This window comes from Brassica rapa, chromosome A01 (genome assembly GCF_000309985.2).
Source record: "Brassica rapa cultivar Chiifu-401-42 chromosome A01, CAAS_Brap_v3.01, whole genome shotgun sequence".
NCBI classification, from domain to species: Eukaryota; Viridiplantae; Streptophyta; class Magnoliopsida; order Brassicales; family Brassicaceae; genus Brassica; species Brassica rapa.
The window spans coordinates 18,594,590-18,613,372 of NC_024795.2; the positions used below are offsets into that span (position 1 = coordinate 18,594,590).

An 18,783-nucleotide genomic window follows, 5' to 3' on the forward strand; every position below is an offset into this window, starting at 1 on the left:
ATATAAATTTATAATCAACTATTTAATATAAATTATAAATTTATTATTTAAATATATAATAAATTATATATATATGTGTATATATATATATATAAATTCATTAAAGATATCATTTGATTTTAACCTCTTATACAAATTTTTTCTTGATAAATAGTAAATTATTAAATTTTTATATCTTAGTTTTTAAAATTTTATGATAGAAAAATACAATTTCCAGACAAGAACACAATATATATAAAAATTATCTTTTCTAAAAATGTTTTTATTTTATGATAATTGTATTATATTAATCTATAATCACTTATTTAATATAATATATAATATAGACTAAATGATTCTTCCGTGCTCATGCACGGATACAAACATTTACTTAATATTTGAATTAAAGTAATTGATAAAAAAGTTATACTTATAATATTTAAGTTATTTTTTGTAATTTCTATGTATAATAAAAATATATTATGTATTATTATCTTCTCATCTTAATTCGATATGTGATTTCACATATAATATTTGTATTATTTCAAATATTTATTTTTGATATGTTAAATTACATCTATTATTTTAAATTAAGCAATGAGTTTTAATTACGTTAAAGTTGGATTATTATTATTTTAATTTCATGTAGTTCAGTTCATCCTCTTATATTTGTAAATATATTTGAAATTTTGTATAAATGGGTATCTATTGTTTTAGAAAAATAGGAAACATCTAATCTATTAATTTAGAGTTCTATTTTTATCCTATGAGGACCACTTAAAAATCAGTTAATATGATATATTTGATTATTTGCATTAAAAATAAACCAACTATAAATTTAAATTTTAGTTTTTAATTATAACAAAATCTGTTGTGAAAAAATCTAACAAAATCTTACTTAAAATTAAAAAAGATTTATAAATAACATATTAATTAATTTCGTAATTAGTAATATAATATTGTTATAAATCATTGTTAACTTAAAATTTATTTAACAAGAAAATAAAAATTGTATAGTATTTTTTATAAAGTTTATAATTATATTCTGTATTATATAAAAATAGAAGTGCTATATGAATTAAATATGACAAAATTATATTATAACATAAATTAACAAATTGCTTTTTTTTAAAAAAAAAATTCAAAAAAATTATCACTCATCATTAAAATGGGTTAAATTCGTAAACTATATAATATTTTTATACAAAAATAAATTTATAAACATAGGTTAAACTTTTATATCTACAACTATATATTATATTTTTATTTATTTTGAAACTCTCAACAATATATTGTTTAAAATTTTTTATATGCAAAAATATAATAGTAATAATAACATTTAGTTCATATAATATTTAAAAATATGTTATTAGAAAACTATGAAATTTTAGTAACTCATTAAAAATTTTAATGATAAATCAAATTTTAATTATAATTTTTCTTATATTTTAATTATAAGAAAATAAGTTGGAAAAATTTAGAAACTATTACCAAAATTCAAATATTTTTATATAAAATAATGTATGAACATAGTAACAAAAACAAATACAAAATTCATGTAATCTTTCAAACTCAAAAATAATAGTATATTTTTAAAAGTTTTTTGACAAGATATAAAAACATTAAAATGAATATTCAAACTTAAAATCATAATATTTCAAAATTTACAAAATATAAACTCATAGATAATAAAAAATAACTTTTTGAAATGCACCACGAAAAAACAAACTATAAATGTTGTAAGAACTAAAGCAATCTAATATTTTGAAATCTTTATTATGAATAAAAAGAAAACTTAATAGTTATAACATCCAAAAATATCCAATATCAATAAATTTTACTAAAATAATATGATAGATGCTACTATGTATAAAATTTACTAAAATAGTAGGGTATATTATTTAAACAAAACAGTGTTTTAACTTATAAATCCTGTAAAACACTAAAATAATATATGTCATACTATATTTATTGAAACACAACATGTAAATATAAATTATCTTAAACATATTTGTTTTCTATAGAATAAATAAATAAATTTTAAAAATGTATTATAGCAAAATGTATAAATTAAAGAAAACATATTTTGAAAGAGGCTATCTATTTGATTATTTCATATTTTTATTTTATTGTACCTAACTCGAAAATATATTAGTAAGTAATAAAAATTAATAACAAAGTAAAATGTATTAAACAGATCACTTTATATTAATAATATCGAATAATAAATATAAACAATAATATTATAGAGTTACACAATACAAAATACTAAAATATAAATTATATATTTAAAACATTTTTAATAATATAAAATATATTTATAAAATGAAAAAATATCCGCACGGACGTGCGGGTGAAAATCTAGTAAATGTTAAATTAGAGTTGCATTAATAAAGATAACTTGTAATATTTTGAAAATTCATACACAATTCTTTTAACAATACTATACACTAAATCATAAGAATTTTTTGATTTGATTTTTATATTAAGAATAGTTGGTTATTCATATTTTAGTATATACTGGATTGTATCAATCTTCTGATCACAATTAAACTAAAATAAGAACATCTTGTTACGTTAGATTTTATTTACTTTTATCTTAGGATGAAAAAATTATTTTGTAAGATTATGTATAATTTGATATATGCTGTTTTTGATAATTTTTTTAAAAAATTGAAGTGTTGAGTTGAGTTTGTAACAAAAATTCTAATCATTCAATCAAAAATATATTGATAAATGGAAAATTACCACAAATACCACATATAGTACCACTTTTCATGTTTACACTAACCACTTTTACCATCATTTTTAATAAAAAATAAAAGACATTTATACTTCCAGGGTTAAGGGGGCGACTGGTTTTCCCACTACCACCTGCAAAACGCAACTTTTGCGGTTGGTAGCGGTCGTCGGCGGTTTGCAACAATCACTCAAATCGCTCTAAACAGCTCTGAATCTCATAAATTCATAAGTTGGCTTCAGCTAGCGTTTGCGGTTGCGGGAGGGTAAATTTTTTTCTATTTTTTTAAACAATATATATACAAAAGTAAAAATATTTAATAAAAATTTTAAAATTGAAATTATGAAAATATTAAAATATATCAATTATATTTTAATTAATATTATAAAATTTTATAATAAAAACAATTTCAATAAATTTTCAAAAATTAAAATTATAACTTTCTAAATATAAATTTTATATTTATTATAATTTTGATTTTTGATATTTTATAATTATATTAAATGTAAATATTGTTAATTTATTATTTGACTGTTACCGCATTTGGTAGTTAACCTCATAAGTCACCCGCAAACGCACCAATTTTTAACCGCAGTACCAGTCGTACAAATCTCTTAAAACCGCTAGAAACCGCAACCGCCCGCATCCATAATCTTAAATTGACTCAAACAACGTAAACAATCAACTCATGTTTTCTAAGATTATCTCGTTTTTAAGGTTTGGTGTACAACCAAGTGCATGCGTCAAAATAACCCAGATGAAAAACCGAGTGGATAATTTTCTAATCTAACAGATCAATCTCAGAAATCCATAGATTTTTTCGATCCACCCTAGGCTTAACTACTTTTCAAACATGGAAATAAAAGCGCATGAAATCACTAAGTAAATCACGATAACCAAAGAAATCAATAAAAGAGTTTGGAATTCTTCTCTAGAACATAGTATGAAACTGTATCTTGATGCTAACAAATTTCCAGAGTGATGTAAAGCCAAATAAAAAGAAACATAGCCTAAACAATGGTTGCAAATAGCAAATATATTTCAAAATCATTTCAGGATTGAATTTTAGACAAAACCAAACTTAAATAAGGAAAACAGAAATTTTCTTATTTTCTCGTATTAAACTGCTAGATACATGAATCTTCAATAAAACATGTATAAAGTTTAATCCATCCGTTAGGTTGACCTCAAACCGGTGATACTGAAAGTAAAAAGCTAACTCAATTTCTATCTTGTGACAATGAGATCAATTCATCGGTGGAAAAATGTTACATTCATTGCTAAACTTATAACTTATATGTATAGTTACGCATCTTTATCTACTCGTCTGCATTCAAATTGACTCATTTTATTCCATATCAATCTAAAACCTGAAAATATTTAAAGCCATCTCCAGTGGTCATGAAACACCTATTTGATTTGATAAAAATCATAAGTTAGAAATCGATAAAAACACTGTTTATCATCAAGCTTAAGTGGTAAAAACATCTCTGAGAAAAAAAAGAAATGATGTACATTTAAATATTATTTAATTTTCTGCAAAAAAATAAATAAAATCATTTAAATTAAATATTTTTTTTTTTTTGTTCAAAAAATTAAATATTTTTTAAGTTGCTACTTCTGTTTAATTATTAAACTATGCTGTTAAATGGTTAAACTTTTACAATTTTCTTAGCAGGTCAAGATTTTGCTTCAGCTGGAAAAAGCTGAGTGCTCAAAATCATTTTAGTAGGTCTACAAAACCTTTTGACTTTAGAAAGAAGTTTCTCAACAAAGTTGAAGAAACCAGCTAAAACATTGATTAGTGTTTTTTTTCTTTCAGCATTGAATCATGAATCTAAATCCACATCTTTGCTACGTCGCACTCCAACTCAATTTGTATCAGTTTCCAGACTCCCTGAAAAATTGTTTAATACATGGTTTCAGTGGCAAAAGGCAAAAGACTGGAGCAAAGTTTTCAGCTTTCTCCAAAATTAACTTATCATCATCAACATCACATACAAATATGATCATCTTTTTTCCATAATCAACATTTCAAGAGTATGAAGACTGACTCTATTTCATGGATTTTACTCATGAGAAAAAGACTTGAACGCTAGAAGTTTTGAAAGACTGACAAACAGGACAAAAGCCAGTGAACACATCACAGTCTTTACACAAACTCAAATGCCTACACGGTACAAGCAAGACAGAAACCTCCTTTACGTTACACGACTTGCATCTCATCCCAGTGTTTGGCATCCCCGGGATGTTCATGTAGTTGTATGAAGCTGCCTTATCATCAATCTCGCTATCCCCGTACCCTTCTTCCACTGCAAATACACCACATGGATTGGTGTTGTTTCCATGTGACATCACTTGTTGCAGGTTTACCTTTAAGGCATTAACCACAGATTCATTGTACTTCGCCCTGTAATGCCAGTTCTGAGATTCCACCGCCACTTGTTTTATCTTCTCCACGAGTTCCCGGTTCTTCTTGTTCATGTTTTCAATCTCCTGGTCTTTCTCTTGAAGCTTCTTTCTCACATCCTTCTCTAAGGCCGTGACAAAGGACGTGACATGTCTCTGTTTTATATCTCTCACACCTTTCGCCAGTTGGTTCCCCTGTTTCCAAAGAAAGTACAATCTCAACAACATTGGATATATATATATATATATATATATATATATATATATATATATATATATATATATATAAGAAATAACGGAAAGAATTAGTACCTGGAATTTGAGAAACTGATCAAGATCTTCTTTCTGTCTATCCAAGTCCAATCTGATACTGTCACCGAGTGACTGAAACATTGGAGTTGTGATGCTTCCATTTGCACAAGAGTTTCTCTCATCATTGTCATAAGATAGTCTCAGACCAGTGGACACTAAGTTCTGCTTTGGGGCTTCATCTTGAGCAACACTATTGTTGTTGTAGTTATAGTTCAAAGAGCTCTGTAGCTTCTGCTGTCTCTGGATACTATGGTTGGTCTCGGTCTCCCTAGCGCGTTTGCTATTATTCCGAGACATTGTAGCAAGGTTATCGTTAGCAAAGTAGTTTATAGGATCAATAGTGCAACCAGCTCTCACTGTAACCACATACAAAGGGAAAAAAGTTTTAGCTCTATAATAAAGTTTGTAACAACATTCCAAGCACAAAAGAAAATCAAGAAACTTACTGGTTCCAAGCAAGTGAAGCTGATTCAATGAAGAGTTTGTTTGGTACTGAAACTGGCTATCCTGCGGTAAAGGGGTCTCATTGTTGCCTCCCAACATCTTTTCTAATGCTTAACCGTTACAAGTATTTAATTTTTATAAGAACAACAGTTAAGAAACCTGCAGACAAATGAAGATAATGAGCTGAAAGCTATACTTCTTGTGTTCCTGACATGATAAGCCAGGACATACACAAAAAAAAGTTTTGACTGTCCTAAGCAATACACAGATTACAATCCAGCTAGAGATGAAACTCTCCTTCAAACCAAGGCCTGGAGCTATTTAAAATAGTAAATGTTGATTCTTTATAAACACACAGATGGTCAACCAAATATAACGAAATACATGGAGAATAAAATTTGCATCTTTAAATTTAAATTTCTATGATCTCGCCAATTAAGTAGGGATACATGAACCAGATTTTGATTAATTGGCACTGGTCAAAGATTCATCTGAATAATTAAACTAAAATTAATAATCAAATCTCACGAACATGGAAACAACATGCCAACTTTGAATAAAGGTTGCCTTTTAGAGATTGCCCATCAAATCAAAAGATACATCCAATTTACAGAAATAAAATTTTCAAACCTAATGATACAGTACACACAGCTATCATCATCACCATACACAAAAAGAAATGAAAAGAAAAAATCACAGAGACCTAGATAAGATAAAAGATTGCTTCTTTTCCGATCATTAAGTTCAGAGAAAGAAAAAACAAAATACCTGCAAAAAAACAAGGAATCGAGAGGAGGCAATTAATTGCGATTGAGAGTTTTCAGAAGGTGGTGGTGGGTTTGTTGAAACGTACAGAAACGCAACATCTGATGATTTAAGATGAATGAAAGAATAAAAGAAACGGATGAAATGAATGATGGACGTGAGAAAGCGGGTCACAATGGTTAAGGAGTGGGAGAAGTTGGCTGCCAAAATCGATAATAATAATTTAAAAAAAAATAATCGATAGCAATTGAGAAAATATAAATAGAATCCCAAAAATAAAAAAATAAAAAGGTTTGATAATGATAAGAACTGGTGCCGGTGGGTATTGGTTCTGCACATATCTCCGTGAGTTGTGCCTCGTGACGCCATTCACTCCACTTTCCTGCATCTTTCAATCTTTTTCCTTTTTAAAATCTTTTTTTTTCTTTTGAGAACAAAAGATACAGTAACATTTTCATTTAACTTTTTAATTTAAATATTTTATTTTTTGACCAAGTCCATTATTTAAAATAAGGAAATTTTCAAAATGACAACAGTAACATCTATATTATTAAAAGAGAAATACAAAATAGAAATACTCCTTAATTTTACCATTCATTTACATTAGAATGCCATTGAGAAATTTATTGAACCTATATTAGAGTATTTTTGTCATTTCCTAATGTATTTTCCTAATTTAAATAATAGATTTACTTAATCAAATCTTAACCAAAATATTTCCTAATATATTTCATATTAACATATTAAATATTTTTAATATTTGTTAGTAATAAATAATAAAATAAAAAATCACACGTGATAATCAATTTATAAAACATATAAATAAAATATGAATAGTTTATTCATATAATATTGGATTTTTATATGATACATTGTGATATACTAGACAATTAAAATCACAAAATATAATTATTCAAAGTAATAAATAAAATTGTTATGTTTTAAAATTTTATATTAACAATTATGTAATAAATTTTAATTTAATATATATATATATATATGTTATACCATTAGTACAAAGAAAACATTTTAAGTGAAAACAAATATTTATACAGTCATGGATCAAGCTCTAGAAATAAACAACAATAGCACAAAATTATTTTTCTTTAACAAATTTATTTTAATAGAAATTATAGTTCCAAATATGTTTATATATTTTATGTATTTATAAATTTATTTTCTTTGTTTTTAAGGGATGCTAAGATTTTGAAATTGGAAAAAAATTATGACTCACCTCTATATTATTTTAATTAAGATAAAATTTATATCAGAATATTTTATTAAAAACTTTTAATTTAAATTTTTATTATAACTACAAGGATTAATTTTCAATATAAATTTATGTTTAAAAACTACAAATAAATCATTTAATATAAACAAAAAAACCAAAAACATAAAATAAATACCCGCCCGGTCGGGCGGGTCAAGATCTAATCTTAAATTATGGAAACAACCTGTTTTTTTTAATCCTTCCACAATTCCATATAAATTCAGAGTTTGACACACTCGAACCGGTATGATTAGGTTTTGTTATGTAATAGACTAAATGTGAAAATAGAATGCGAGCTGGTTAAAGGGATTTACGACACCAATGTTCTAAAAATCGACAGGCGGTAACTAGGCACTTTATAGAGGACTAGCGTCTAGGCGGATTATTCGGAGCTTAGACGAAGCTTAGGCGTTAGCAAATTATTGATTTATTTATATATTTTATACATTTATATGACATATTTTAGATTTTAAGTTTAGTTATAAAATTATTGTGATGAATTATCAAAATTAGATATACAAAACAAAAGAAAGTAGATAAATTTGTAGAATTGTAATAATATTATTGATTGATTTAACATATATAAACAATTTTAGATCGATTTAACTAATTTTAACCGATTTAAAACAGTTTAAACCAATTTGAATCATATAAATCGGTATAAATCGGATTTAAAAAAAATCGTTTCGGATGGGACCGATTTGCCGCCTAGACAGGGGGGGGGGGGGGGCTAGGCGCCGCCTAGACCGATTTTTAGAACCTTGATGACAGCCATCTAAGTATCTACTCTATAGCAATATAGTTATATCAAAACAACGTCGTTTTATGTTGTTAATTAACGGTTGACTAACTTTTTTTAACCAAATCATCACCTTCAGTTGTTTCATGAATATGATTTTTCTATGAAAGAGTGAGAATATAATTAGAAATTATATATAATTGAAGGATTAGAATTTGAAATACACTTTTAAAAAAATATATTATATTTTCAAATAAATAATTATTCTTTTACTGAAAATTTAAAACTGAAACATCATACATTAATTTCAAGCATTTAGTTTTAGTATCTATTAAATTTCTGTTTTCTCTTCAAAACAAAATAATGACGACAAGTAAAAATACAATCTATATATTTACATCTTATTTCATTTGGGTGAGAGGTTTGTATTCCTACAGAAGAATGCCATCAAAAAGAATGAAACACCGTAAACTAACAAAGCCCAAATTTTACTTTCTCGAATCAATAAAAATATTTAATTTTATTGAAACAAGTAGTTCTAAATAATAAAAAGTATTGCAATAGGAAAATAAAATTAATTGAAAAGTACGTCTAAAGCATTAATAAAACTTATAAGAACAGTAAATCAACAACATATAGTTATTAAGTCATATAATATTTATTTTCAATATTATTAGCGTTTGCTCTCTAATAATTTTAACTTCATTTTATAATTTATATTTCTAATAAATTGATAGATATTCATTATATATATTCAAATAGTAATATAATATATTAAAATTAAACTAAAATTTATATAAGAAACCGGGAGAAAATCACTAGTAATAATAAAAATAAAATAGAATTATTTCAACAAGAAGAAGGAAAAAAAAACTATTTCAATAGAATTTCGTCAAAAAAGATACGAGAAAAAAAACTCTCCCCTGAAGAAAACAAACCCTTAATCTGCCTCCATCTTCTCCGGGCCGGCGAGAGTCGGTTCCGGAGGTCTCTCCTCCCCTTTCTCCTCTTTTTCCTTTGCCCTCTGCTCTGGCTTCTTTCTCCCAAGCCGACATGCTCGTTTCTGTGGTGCGTCGGGATCCTACATCCGGAGATCTGTTCACATGGTTCGAAGGGTTGAGTTCCCGGTGGTCTCTGGAGAGATGGCGAGGCGAACAGAGTAGTAGTTATGAGAGGGTCGGCTTTTAGGACTCAAGATATCTTCAGATCTGATTTTCCCTGTTCAGATCTCCTTTGTTTTGTCAAGACGGCAGCGCGTGACTTGGCGAGGAGCCTCTCCCATCATGGATCTTCCTCTACTGCGGTGGTGGGGACTGTTTGGGAGCTGTGGGACGGAAACGAGTAGTTGGTGTCTCTGATTTGCCTGCTTATGTCGGGAAGGGCTCTGGTGGCTATGGCTTCGGAGGCGCGTGTAGGAAGTTCTCTGTTGGCGTATGTCGAAGGGACTTCCTGGTAACGACACGTGGCTATCCGTCTAGCGAGAGCTTCTGATTCGCCTATGGGACTTTGCTGTTTAGGTGAAAAGCATCCCCTTCAGAGCGACCTGAAAGAAGAGTTGTGCTGGCGGGTTCTCGGAGGTAAGACATGGTGTGGGTTTGCAGCTGTCGTCAAAGTCCGAGTTTTTGTGTGTTTCAGTATGTTGTGGGTTATTCTTGTTTAGTTTTGGTTATGTTTGCGTTATGTTTGGGATCTTGTATCTTTGGGTTTGAGAGAATTGATCGATATGCGCCAAGGTAGTAAGCGTTTTGATGATTGTGATCTAGCAGTCTTTATTCTGGGCGTAAGGTGTCCGGTGGTTGCTTGGCCTTTGTTTCATCTTCCTTGTGTGGTCACGGAGATGTTTGGTTGGCAAGGCTTCATTTCATGGTGTTTGGGTGAGCTTCTTTCTTAGGATTTTAGACGTTTATGTATCCAAGGCGTGTGGACCGAGCAGCGGTTCCCCTTGTCGAGTTATGAAGTCTCCGGTTCTTGGTCTTATCGTTTGGCGGGCGAGGCAGCAGCGATAAGTATGGTCTGGTACAGAAGTGGAGGTTACTGGGTGGCGGGCTATAGGCAGCAGCGGTAACTCCCGATCATTGGTCTTTACTCAGTTCTAAAGTCTGCTAGGTGTTCTGATCTTTCTCCAGCATATGTTAATCGTTTATTTGGTTCTAGCGTCTGTTTAGTTTTTATGATGTTACTTATGTCGCCCCAGTGTGGGTCTGTAGCTCCAGTGTGGGTTTTAGTTGCCGCTTTCTATGGACTCTTGGTTCTGGGGCTATTTTGTTTTGCCGCCATCTTATGTATGAATATTGGTATTTTGTTTATGAATGAATTTCAATTCATGTGGAAGCACCGTGGCCTAGTGGTCAAGGTTTAAAGGCTTCTACACCCAGGTCTGGAGTTCAAACCCCAGACAACGCAATTTCTACATGAAGAAGTTTGAGTTTCAATTCCCGGAGAAGACGAAATTATGCAGAAAATTAGAGAAAATGTTTACAAGAGATCTTCAGCATGGTGCAAGGAGTATCGTTAGGAATGGATCTCATATGGATACTCAGACAATTAGACAGATAGAATTGTCGACGGTAATATCGTGTATGTAATGTTTCTCATCATCATTTGTAATAGCATAATTAACCAGATAAAAAAAAAATGAATTTCAATCTGGGAAAAAAACGAACACGAGAACCCTCCTTCAAAAGGATTACACACGTGTCGATAAACCTAGCTAACTTCTTCCCCCTCCTTTGTCGCTCTCATCTCACAGACCGCCGTTTTAACCTTTTTCGAGTTTTGCCTACTGTTTTGTTTCTCACACAACTCCACCAGTTCAGTTGAGAAACGGGTAAACAGAATTATAAAAAAACAAGAGATTGGTCAGGATTAAGACTAGAAGAAGGCATCTAGAAGCCGCAAATTCATCTCCCACTCCTCATTGAAACCCTAAAACTTCGGAACAGATGACTACCAAAGGAGAAAAGAGGATAGTGAGCGAAGAAGACAAGATATTCGCCAAGAATTTCAACATAATGGATCACCCCGACATCCCTACCGGACTTCCTCCGCATCTGCAACTCCAGCGAACTCGTGTCCTCTGTAAAAACGACGCTCCTATTCATGTCTCTCTCTTTACTTTATCTTTCTTTGAGTTGGGTTTGGTCTCTCTCTTTAATCTTTGTGTGCGTGTTCCCCGTAGACGGCGAGTGTCACTTACTCGGGTGCCTATAACGCCGTGGGAGTGGACAACAGTGTGAAACTTGAAAACTTCTCTGAGAATTTCAAAGTTGATGTCATCCAACTTTCAAAAGATGGCATGGAATTGACATTTGATATGATCGGTATAGATGCAGCAATCGCCAATGCCTTCCGAAGGATCCTTCTAGCTGAGGTCTCTCTGTCAAAATTAAATCTTTGATTCTTTAGTCTTTTTTGTTTTCAAGGTGTTTCTTGTTATTCTTGTGCTGCAGTTTCCTACGATGGCTTTTGAAAAAGTGTTTATAGCAAACAACACATCTATTGTTCAAGATGAAGTTCTTGCTCAGAGGATGGGTCTTGTTCCCATTGCTGCAGACCCCAAGCTCTTCGAGTACTTATCTGGTAAGACATACATTATGCGGCATTTGATTCTTTTATCTGTAGGCAATTATATATGTTTAATTATTTATCTCTGTGTCCATAGAGAACGACCAGCCAAATGAAAAGAACACCATTGTCTTCAAACTCCATGCGAAATGCGCAAAAGGTGAAGGACGTAAGAAAGGTAATGGTTACATTACATTCTTTGGTTACTAAATAAATGTTCCTATCTCTCATTAAGAATGCTGTCTTTCTATAGTTTTAACGAAGGAACTGATTTGGTTACCAAAGGGGAGTGAGTTGGTTAAAGAATCAGGAGATTCGAACTCTAAGCCTAAAACTTACACTTCCTTCAGCCGCAGCCAAAAAGAGTCCTTCCCTGAATTCGCTGATAATCCTATCTCTCCGAGCTACCCTGACATACTGATCGCAAAGCTCGGCCCTGGTCAGGTACTGTTTTATATATCTTTAGGAATTTACTTGCAAAATGAGAGATGAATCAAACACTTGTAAAACTTTATCTAGGAGATTGAGCTGGAGGCTCATGCGGTTAAGGGCATTGGTAAAACACATGCAAAGTGGTCACCGGTAGCCACGGCTTGGTATCGAATGCTTCCTGAGGTGACAAATTTATTAACTTCAGCTTCATTCAGTCTTGCCTCCTGATCCTAGTCTTTTCTTGTAATGATTCTTGTTTCGTAAAATATCTTATAGGTTATTCTACTAGGGGAAGTTGAGGATGAAGATGCTGAACGACTTGTAAAAGCCTGCCCGGAGAATGTTTTTGACATTGAAGACATGGGCAATGGTAAAAGTAAAATCCTTCCTTTAAACAATAGGAGAGGATGCTGACTTTGGCTGCAACCACTATCTCTCACTCTCTGCTGTTGGATTATCCTAACTGACTTTGCGGAAATGGAACACAGGTAGGAAGAGGGCAACAGTAGCACGGCCACGTGATTGCACGTTGTGTAGGCAATGCGTGAGGCCAAATTATGGAGAGGAAGTAAACAAAGGAGTAGAAGAAAAAGAATGGATAGAGAATGTGTCTCTTCGACGTGTCAAGAACCATTTTATATGTAAGCAAAAAAAAAACATTTCATTTTGCTCTTCATTTCATGATCTGTCTGAAAGAAAAATGTGATTGAGTTTGTGTATGTTTGTTTCAGTTAAGATTGAGTCTACTGGATCATTGCCTCCGGATGTTCTCTTCACTGAAGCTGTCAAGATATTGGAAGATAAATGTGAACGTGTTATCGCTAACCTCTCCTGAAAGAAGTTTGATTGGTTTAGTACTTTAGTTCTCTACTGGCATGGTTCCGGTTTAGTTCGGTTTTGGGTTTTGCATCAAATCATCTCCTTGATTTCAATACTAAGAACATTGAAATGTTCATGTTGCATCAGTTCGTTTGAGTTCAAATTGAAATTCAGTCATCTTGATTCTAACTAGGTTCACCAAATTGAAACTTTGTTTTGGGTTTGTTTGGTTTTCTACGAGCTTATGTAGAATTGAACCGTTAAATTCAGAACGATATAAATTTCTTGCTCCAACTTGTAGAACAGAGATTAAAGAGAAATACTGATTATATTTAATATGATAAGCTTTTACAAGTTTTGAGAGAAATTGTACACTCCATGAACATGATTTGATCAAGCCTGTCATGGCATAACAGGACAAACTTGTCTAAACCACTGGCTCATAATCTTGGCAAGAGAAGATCCATCTGGGGATGAAACAAGTCCTATACATTAAGTTATTTACAGGTGTCTCATTACCCTTTTCCCTTCAGTTCGATTGAGAGAATTGAAACGAAGACGCAGAAGAACCAACCATACCTATCTCATGAGATGGATTCACGAAGCACGGCTTGCAATACACTGAGATAAAACTAAACGATGACGTATAAGGCATTAATGCGTTGAGTTTAAATACGGCGTAGTATTGGATATGTGAAGTTATTTATTTCCTCCCACATCGCTGGTTTACAAGCAAGCCGTAATGTTTATATAGCGAAGAGAAGAAGATGTAGGTCACGACCTTACTTGAACAGGATCTGTTCTATAGGCTCGTACCTCTGTATCCTTGATTTCTAAGGAGACAGGCCCCTAAACCTGGTTGATGAATCATACCCGTGCGATCTGAGTGTGATTAACGGCTACGACTGTCCTCGGACTCTCCGCACTGTAGAGGATCGCTATCCGGCTTGGTCTGACCTCTCCGGAGTGGTTGCATGGCTGTCTGACAGGCCTCTTTTTTTATTTATTTTAAAGCCCCTCTCAGATTTTAAAAATTTTCACCTCTATTTCTTCAACAGTTTTTGCCTATCTTCACCGACCCAGAATCCATTTACCATCGGATCGAACAGTCTAAAATGAAGAATGAAGATCATAATCATTTTACAATACTTGCTTGTTCTTATCGTCACTCTGTATCCTTCGAAGCTCAAACTATATGGGATCAGAGTGATGTAGATTGTTTAATTTCGGTGAATTTTGTAGTTTAAAGACTTATCAAACCGCTTAAGTTTCAGAGTATTGAGTTTTGAGGTTCGTTTGGTGATTATCTACTCTCACAACACATTGAGCTATGGCTTTAAAGTTATTGTTGCAAGACATATGAGTATATGACTAGACAGAATTCACCCGAGTCAATTCTTTTGATTCGCTAAAGTAACCTTTTTGTTGTTTTTTTTGTCATTGTGATATGTTAAACATACTTTGGGAGTTTCGTACAGGTCCTTGTACACTCTTCTTGATCATATAGTTTAGGGAAGTTTACTAGAATGTTACATATTTTAGGTGTATTGACTAGAATGATACAGATCTTTTTTTTATTACTAGAATATTTTCGATACCAAGCGTACCTTTTTTACGTTATGAGAAAAAACGTATTTACGAGAATGCCATTACTTTTCGCTGCCACGTAGGCAAAAAACCGGCGCCACGGAGGAATTCGCGTCCGTATTTTCATTAAGTCAGCTGTTAAGCGATAGATACGTAGTTACGGCCGATTTATCTTTACGTTACGGCTGACTTAATACATACGACTGACTTAAGTGAAAGTGGCTGACTTAAAACTATAAGTCAGCTTGCCGATACAACTGATTTACAGAAATCCGGCTGAGTTATGTGATCACGGCTGACTTAATGATACAAATGACGGCTGACTTATACATCGGCGGTTTGATTTCTGGAAAATTTGGCTGAGTCGTGGTTAAGAAACGGCTGAGAAACTTTTTTTCAGCTGAGTAAAGGAACATGGATGGGCTGGGTTATTGAAGCCACGGCTGAGTTATGGGATGCTGTTACGACTGGGTTTGTATTAGTCAGCCGTTAAAGCATAGATAAACAGTAAACTCAGCTGCTTTGCGGCTGACGTATGAGCGAAAGATTAATTACTAGAATGTTCTCGTTTGATGGCTGATTTACGTAACGATACGGCTGACATATGGTTGTTCATCCTTATTGCGGCTGACTTACCGTCAAAAGATTAATTACTAGAATGTTTCCATGTATCGGCTGACAAAGTGTAAACATGATGGCTGACTTATTTTGGCTGAGTTACTGATTTGTTTGTCGGCTGATTAATCGATGTTCCATGTCATCTGCCATGTCATCAACTCGGATTTGACATGTCATCACTAACGGTCGCCCAATTTACAACTGAGTTACGAGACCTTTCAGTTGTCTTCTTCATCTTATTTTTGAATGATTACACAGCCTTTCTTTTCTTCTTCATCATCTCAGTTATCTATCCTCTTCATCTTTTTCATATGGTAATGGATCCCGTTATTATTGTTTCCGGTAAATGGATTATGAAAAAACGATATGTATTCAACGTCGACAGTAGAGGGTGTAGAGTTCTTCATTTAGGTGAGAAAACTAAACTTGAAGATTTCACAAAGTCTGTCATCGACGATTACGGTTTGAATGATTTGAAGGTTCATATTCTGCTTAGCTACATGTTTTCGAATAAAACATTGAAAACAATGGCGCACAACACTCCACCAGTTTACGTGTCCAACACTCGACAATTGCAATGTTTTCTAAGTTTAAAGAAAAGCGAACAACTACGTCTCTGTGTGAAGATTACAGAGAAAAAGGATGACAGCTCACACGTAGAAGCTTCAGAAGAAGAAGCTTCAGAAGAAGAAGCTTCAGAAGAAGACGCTTCAGAAGAAGAAGCTTTAGAAGAAGAAGCTTTAGAAGTTGAGTCTATAGAGAATGGGAGTTACGATGGTTGCAGTTTGGAGGATGAACAAGATGAAATTGAGAATGACTGCTTTAGTAACGTTGAAATACACGACGTAGCCGGAGAAGATGAAATAGGCAAAGAAAACGAAGAAGATGATGAATTTGAAAGTCGATTTGATATGTTCGATGACTCGGACGGTGCGTCATCTGAAGATGATAACTTCAGCACATACGGTGAGTCTCCTATCGAAGAAGACGAAGATTCACCAACGCTACCTTCCAAGAAGAGATATCAGAACTTCTTGATGAGCGAATCTAAAGGGAATCTGGAGGTTTTGAAGTTGGAGATGTCGTCGTTAGACCTTGCGGTAGGACAACGATACTTGACTAAAAAGCATTTGAAGAGACGACTGAAACTTTTTACAGTGAGGCATCAATTTGATTTTGATGTAGAAATATCAAACCTGACAACATACGTTGTTAAGTGTTGGGTTGATGGATGTACATGGAGAGTTCGTGCATCTACCGAAGGATTGTCCCCGCAGTTTTATATTCGTATTTACGACTCGGATCATGCATGTTCTGTAACTGAGCGTTCTAATCGATCTCGAAATGCAACACCGGATATTTTAGGAGAGTTGTACAAGAACTTTCTCGGCGACGTTGGTCCGGCCGTTCGCCCTGAGAGTGTCGGAATAGCTATCACTAAGCAGTTTGGTGTAAAGGTAATTATGTTACAACGGCTGAGTTATGGTAGAGTATAGGCTCGGTTATTTTATGTTAGAAATGGCTGAGTTACAAAACTATGGTTGAGTTATGTTTACGTTGTGACCGTCTTAATGATATGATGTGGCTGAGTTATGTAAATTGTTTTTTCATGTGAGCAGATGGAATATTGGAAATCACACCGGACGCTTAAATGTGCAAGGGAAATCGATGAGGGCACACCTGAGTGTGGTTTTGAACTCTTGCCTTCTTACTTATACATGATAAGAAGGGCAAATCCGAATACAGTTACGCGTCTTCAAATCGATGAGCTTGGAAGATTCATGTATGTGTTCCTTGCGTTTGGTGCGAGCGTTAATGGGTTTCCTTTCATGCGCAAAGTTGTTGTCGTCGACGGTACGTTTCTTAATGGTAAATATAAAGGGACGCTACTCACAGCACTAGCTCAGGATGGTAACTTTCAGATTTTTCCAATAGCCTTCGCAGTGGTTGACACTGAAAATGATGATTCGTGGAATTGGTTTTTTACGCAACTAAAAGTGTTGATTCCTGACCATGAGGGTCTTGCGATAATATCAGATAGGCATAACTCGATAGGGAAAGCAATTACAAATGTGTATCCGTTAGCTGCTCGTGGAATATGCACCTATCATTTGTATAAAAACATATTGGGACGGTACAAAGGAAAAGATGTATTTCGGCTGGTGAAGAAAGCGGCGAGATGTTTTAGAATGTCTGACTTTGATATGATTTTCGAGGAGATTGAAGCACTTAATCCTGATCTCCACGGCTACCTCGAAAGAGCTGATGTCAGACTGTGGACACGTGTTTATTTCCCGGGCGAGAGGTACAATTTGATGACTACGAACATAGCGGAATCAATGAACAGAGCATTATCGCATGCTAGAGGTCTTAACATTGTTCGAATATTGGAATCGATACGGGTTATGATGACCAGATGGTTTGCTGAACGAAGAGTGGATGCCAGATCGCAGTCAACCACACTCACGCGCGGTGTGGAGAAACTATTACAAGTAAGTCAGTCGTAACAGTAAAATAAGTCAGTCTTTAAATCTAATAAGTCAGTCGTTATATTGCATAAGCCAGCTTTATAAATAATAAGTAAGCCGTTTCACGAATATTGGGTTTTGTTAATAGGGATGTGTAAGTGCCTCCCGGGATTGGACGGTTCAAAGGATTGATGACCATCACACTGAAGTTAAATATAGCGCTGCTGGCGAGTCTTTGAATGTTGTTAATTTGGTTGAGCGAAAGTGCACATGTCGGCGTTTCGATGTCGAGAAAATACCATGTGTACACGCAATCGCAGCTGCAGAGGAAAGAAATGTTTCTCGTATATCACTGTGCAGTCCTTACTATAAAAGCACTTATTTAGCTAGCGCATACGTTGAATCGGTCATACCGGTTGACTCAGCGCTACCTGTTCCAGATAACGTGGCTAACGTACAGTGCTTTCCACCGTTTATTCGTCAACAACCGGGAAGACCTAAAAAAATAGGATGAAATCTGCTTTAGAAGTTGCACTTGCAAACAAACGTCCTAGGAAAGAGCACATATGTTCTCGTTGCAGTCAAAGTGGACATAATGCGAGAACTTGTCCGATATAAGCAATTGCTTTTCATGTTG

General features: G+C 33.2%; 3 protein-coding genes and 1 non-coding gene across 5 annotated transcripts; 3 read left to right on the forward strand and 1 right to left on the reverse strand.

The window, feature by feature from the left end:
* Positions 1-4,652: 4,652 nt before the first annotated feature.
* Positions 4,653-7,037, reverse strand: LOC103829915 (BOI-related E3 ubiquitin-protein ligase 1). 2 transcript variants are annotated; one of them, XM_033278140.1, is made up of 4 exons: positions 6,659-7,037; positions 5,887-6,048; positions 5,441-5,796; positions 4,653-5,323 (listed from the first exon to the last, which is right to left on the reverse strand). In XM_033278140.1, the coding sequence occupies exons 2-4, from the start codon at positions 5,981-5,983 to the stop codon at positions 4,793-4,795; spliced, it is 984 nt and encodes a 327-aa protein (XP_033134031.1). In that variant the 5' UTR covers positions 5,984-6,048; positions 6,659-7,037; the 3' UTR covers positions 4,653-4,792. The 2 variants fall into 2 exon arrangements, with proteins under 2 accessions (XP_033134031.1, XP_009103847.1); XM_009105599.3 differs by having other exon boundaries at positions 5,887-6,043; positions 6,653-7,035.
* Positions 7,038-10,997: 3,960 nt separating this feature from the next.
* Positions 10,998-14,470, forward strand: LOC103829922 (DNA-directed RNA polymerases I and III subunit rpac1). Its single transcript, XM_009105609.3, has 9 exons — positions 10,998-11,759; positions 11,837-12,028; positions 12,108-12,237; positions 12,320-12,400; positions 12,476-12,666; positions 12,742-12,837; positions 12,931-13,024; positions 13,143-13,295; positions 13,386-14,470. Exons 1-9 carry the CDS (start codon positions 11,601-11,603, stop codon positions 13,487-13,489), a joined length of 1,200 nt encoding a protein of 399 aa, XP_009103857.1. The 5' UTR covers positions 10,998-11,600; the 3' UTR covers positions 13,490-14,470.
* LOC117129200 lies at positions 14,250-14,465 on the forward strand. Its single transcript, XR_004452832.1, has one exon. It is a non-coding gene; the product is annotated as a small nucleolar RNA U3 (small nucleolar RNA).
* Positions 14,471-16,589: 2,119 nt separating the features above from the next.
* On the forward strand, positions 16,590-18,660 carry LOC103838911. The gene is made up of 3 exons (XM_033276027.1): positions 16,590-17,135; positions 17,298-18,170; positions 18,295-18,660. Exons 1-3 carry the CDS (start codon positions 16,590-16,592, stop codon positions 18,658-18,660), a joined length of 1,785 nt encoding a protein of 594 aa, XP_033131918.1.
* The last annotated feature ends 123 nt before the right edge of the window (positions 18,661-18,783 follow it).

What these genes read in the sequence shown, in the direction of transcription:
- LOC103838911 (XM_033276027.1), top strand. Translation starts at nt 16,590, where the DNA reads ATGTTCGATGACTCGGACGGTGCGTCATCTGAAGATGATAACTTCAGC. An exon ending in CTAAGCAGTTTGGTGTAAAG is followed by an intron (nt 17,136 to 17,297) that starts GTAATTATGTTA and finishes TCATGTGAGCAG; the next exon opens with ATGGAATATTGGAAATCACA. An exon ending in GTGTGGAGAAACTATTACAA is followed by an intron (nt 18,171 to 18,294) that starts GTAAGTCAGTCG and finishes TTTTGTTAATAG; the next exon opens with GGATGTGTAAGTGCCTCCCG.
- LOC103829922 (XM_009105609.3), top strand. Translation starts at nt 11,601, where the DNA reads ATGACTACCAAAGGAGAAAAGAGGATAGTGAGCGAAGAAGACAAGATA. An exon ending in AAAACGACGCTCCTATTCAT is followed by an intron (nt 11,760 to 11,836) that starts GTCTCTCTCTTT and finishes TGTTCCCCGTAG; the next exon opens with ACGGCGAGTGTCACTTACTC. An exon ending in GAAGGATCCTTCTAGCTGAG is followed by an intron (nt 12,029 to 12,107) that starts GTCTCTCTGTCA and finishes CTTGTGCTGCAG; the next exon opens with TTTCCTACGATGGCTTTTGA.
- LOC103829915 (XM_033278140.1), bottom strand. Translation starts at nt 5,983, where the DNA reads ATGTTGGGAGGCAACAATGAGACCCCTTTACCGCAGGATAGCCAGTTT. An exon ending in GCTTCACTTGCTTGGAACCA is followed by an intron (nt 5,797 to 5,886) that starts GTAAGTTTCTTG and finishes ATGTGGTTACAG; the next exon opens with TGAGAGCTGGTTGCACTATT. An exon ending in ATCAGTTTCTCAAATTCCAG is followed by an intron (nt 5,324 to 5,440) that starts GTACTAATTCTT and finishes CTTTGGAAACAG; the next exon opens with GGGAACCAACTGGCGAAAGG.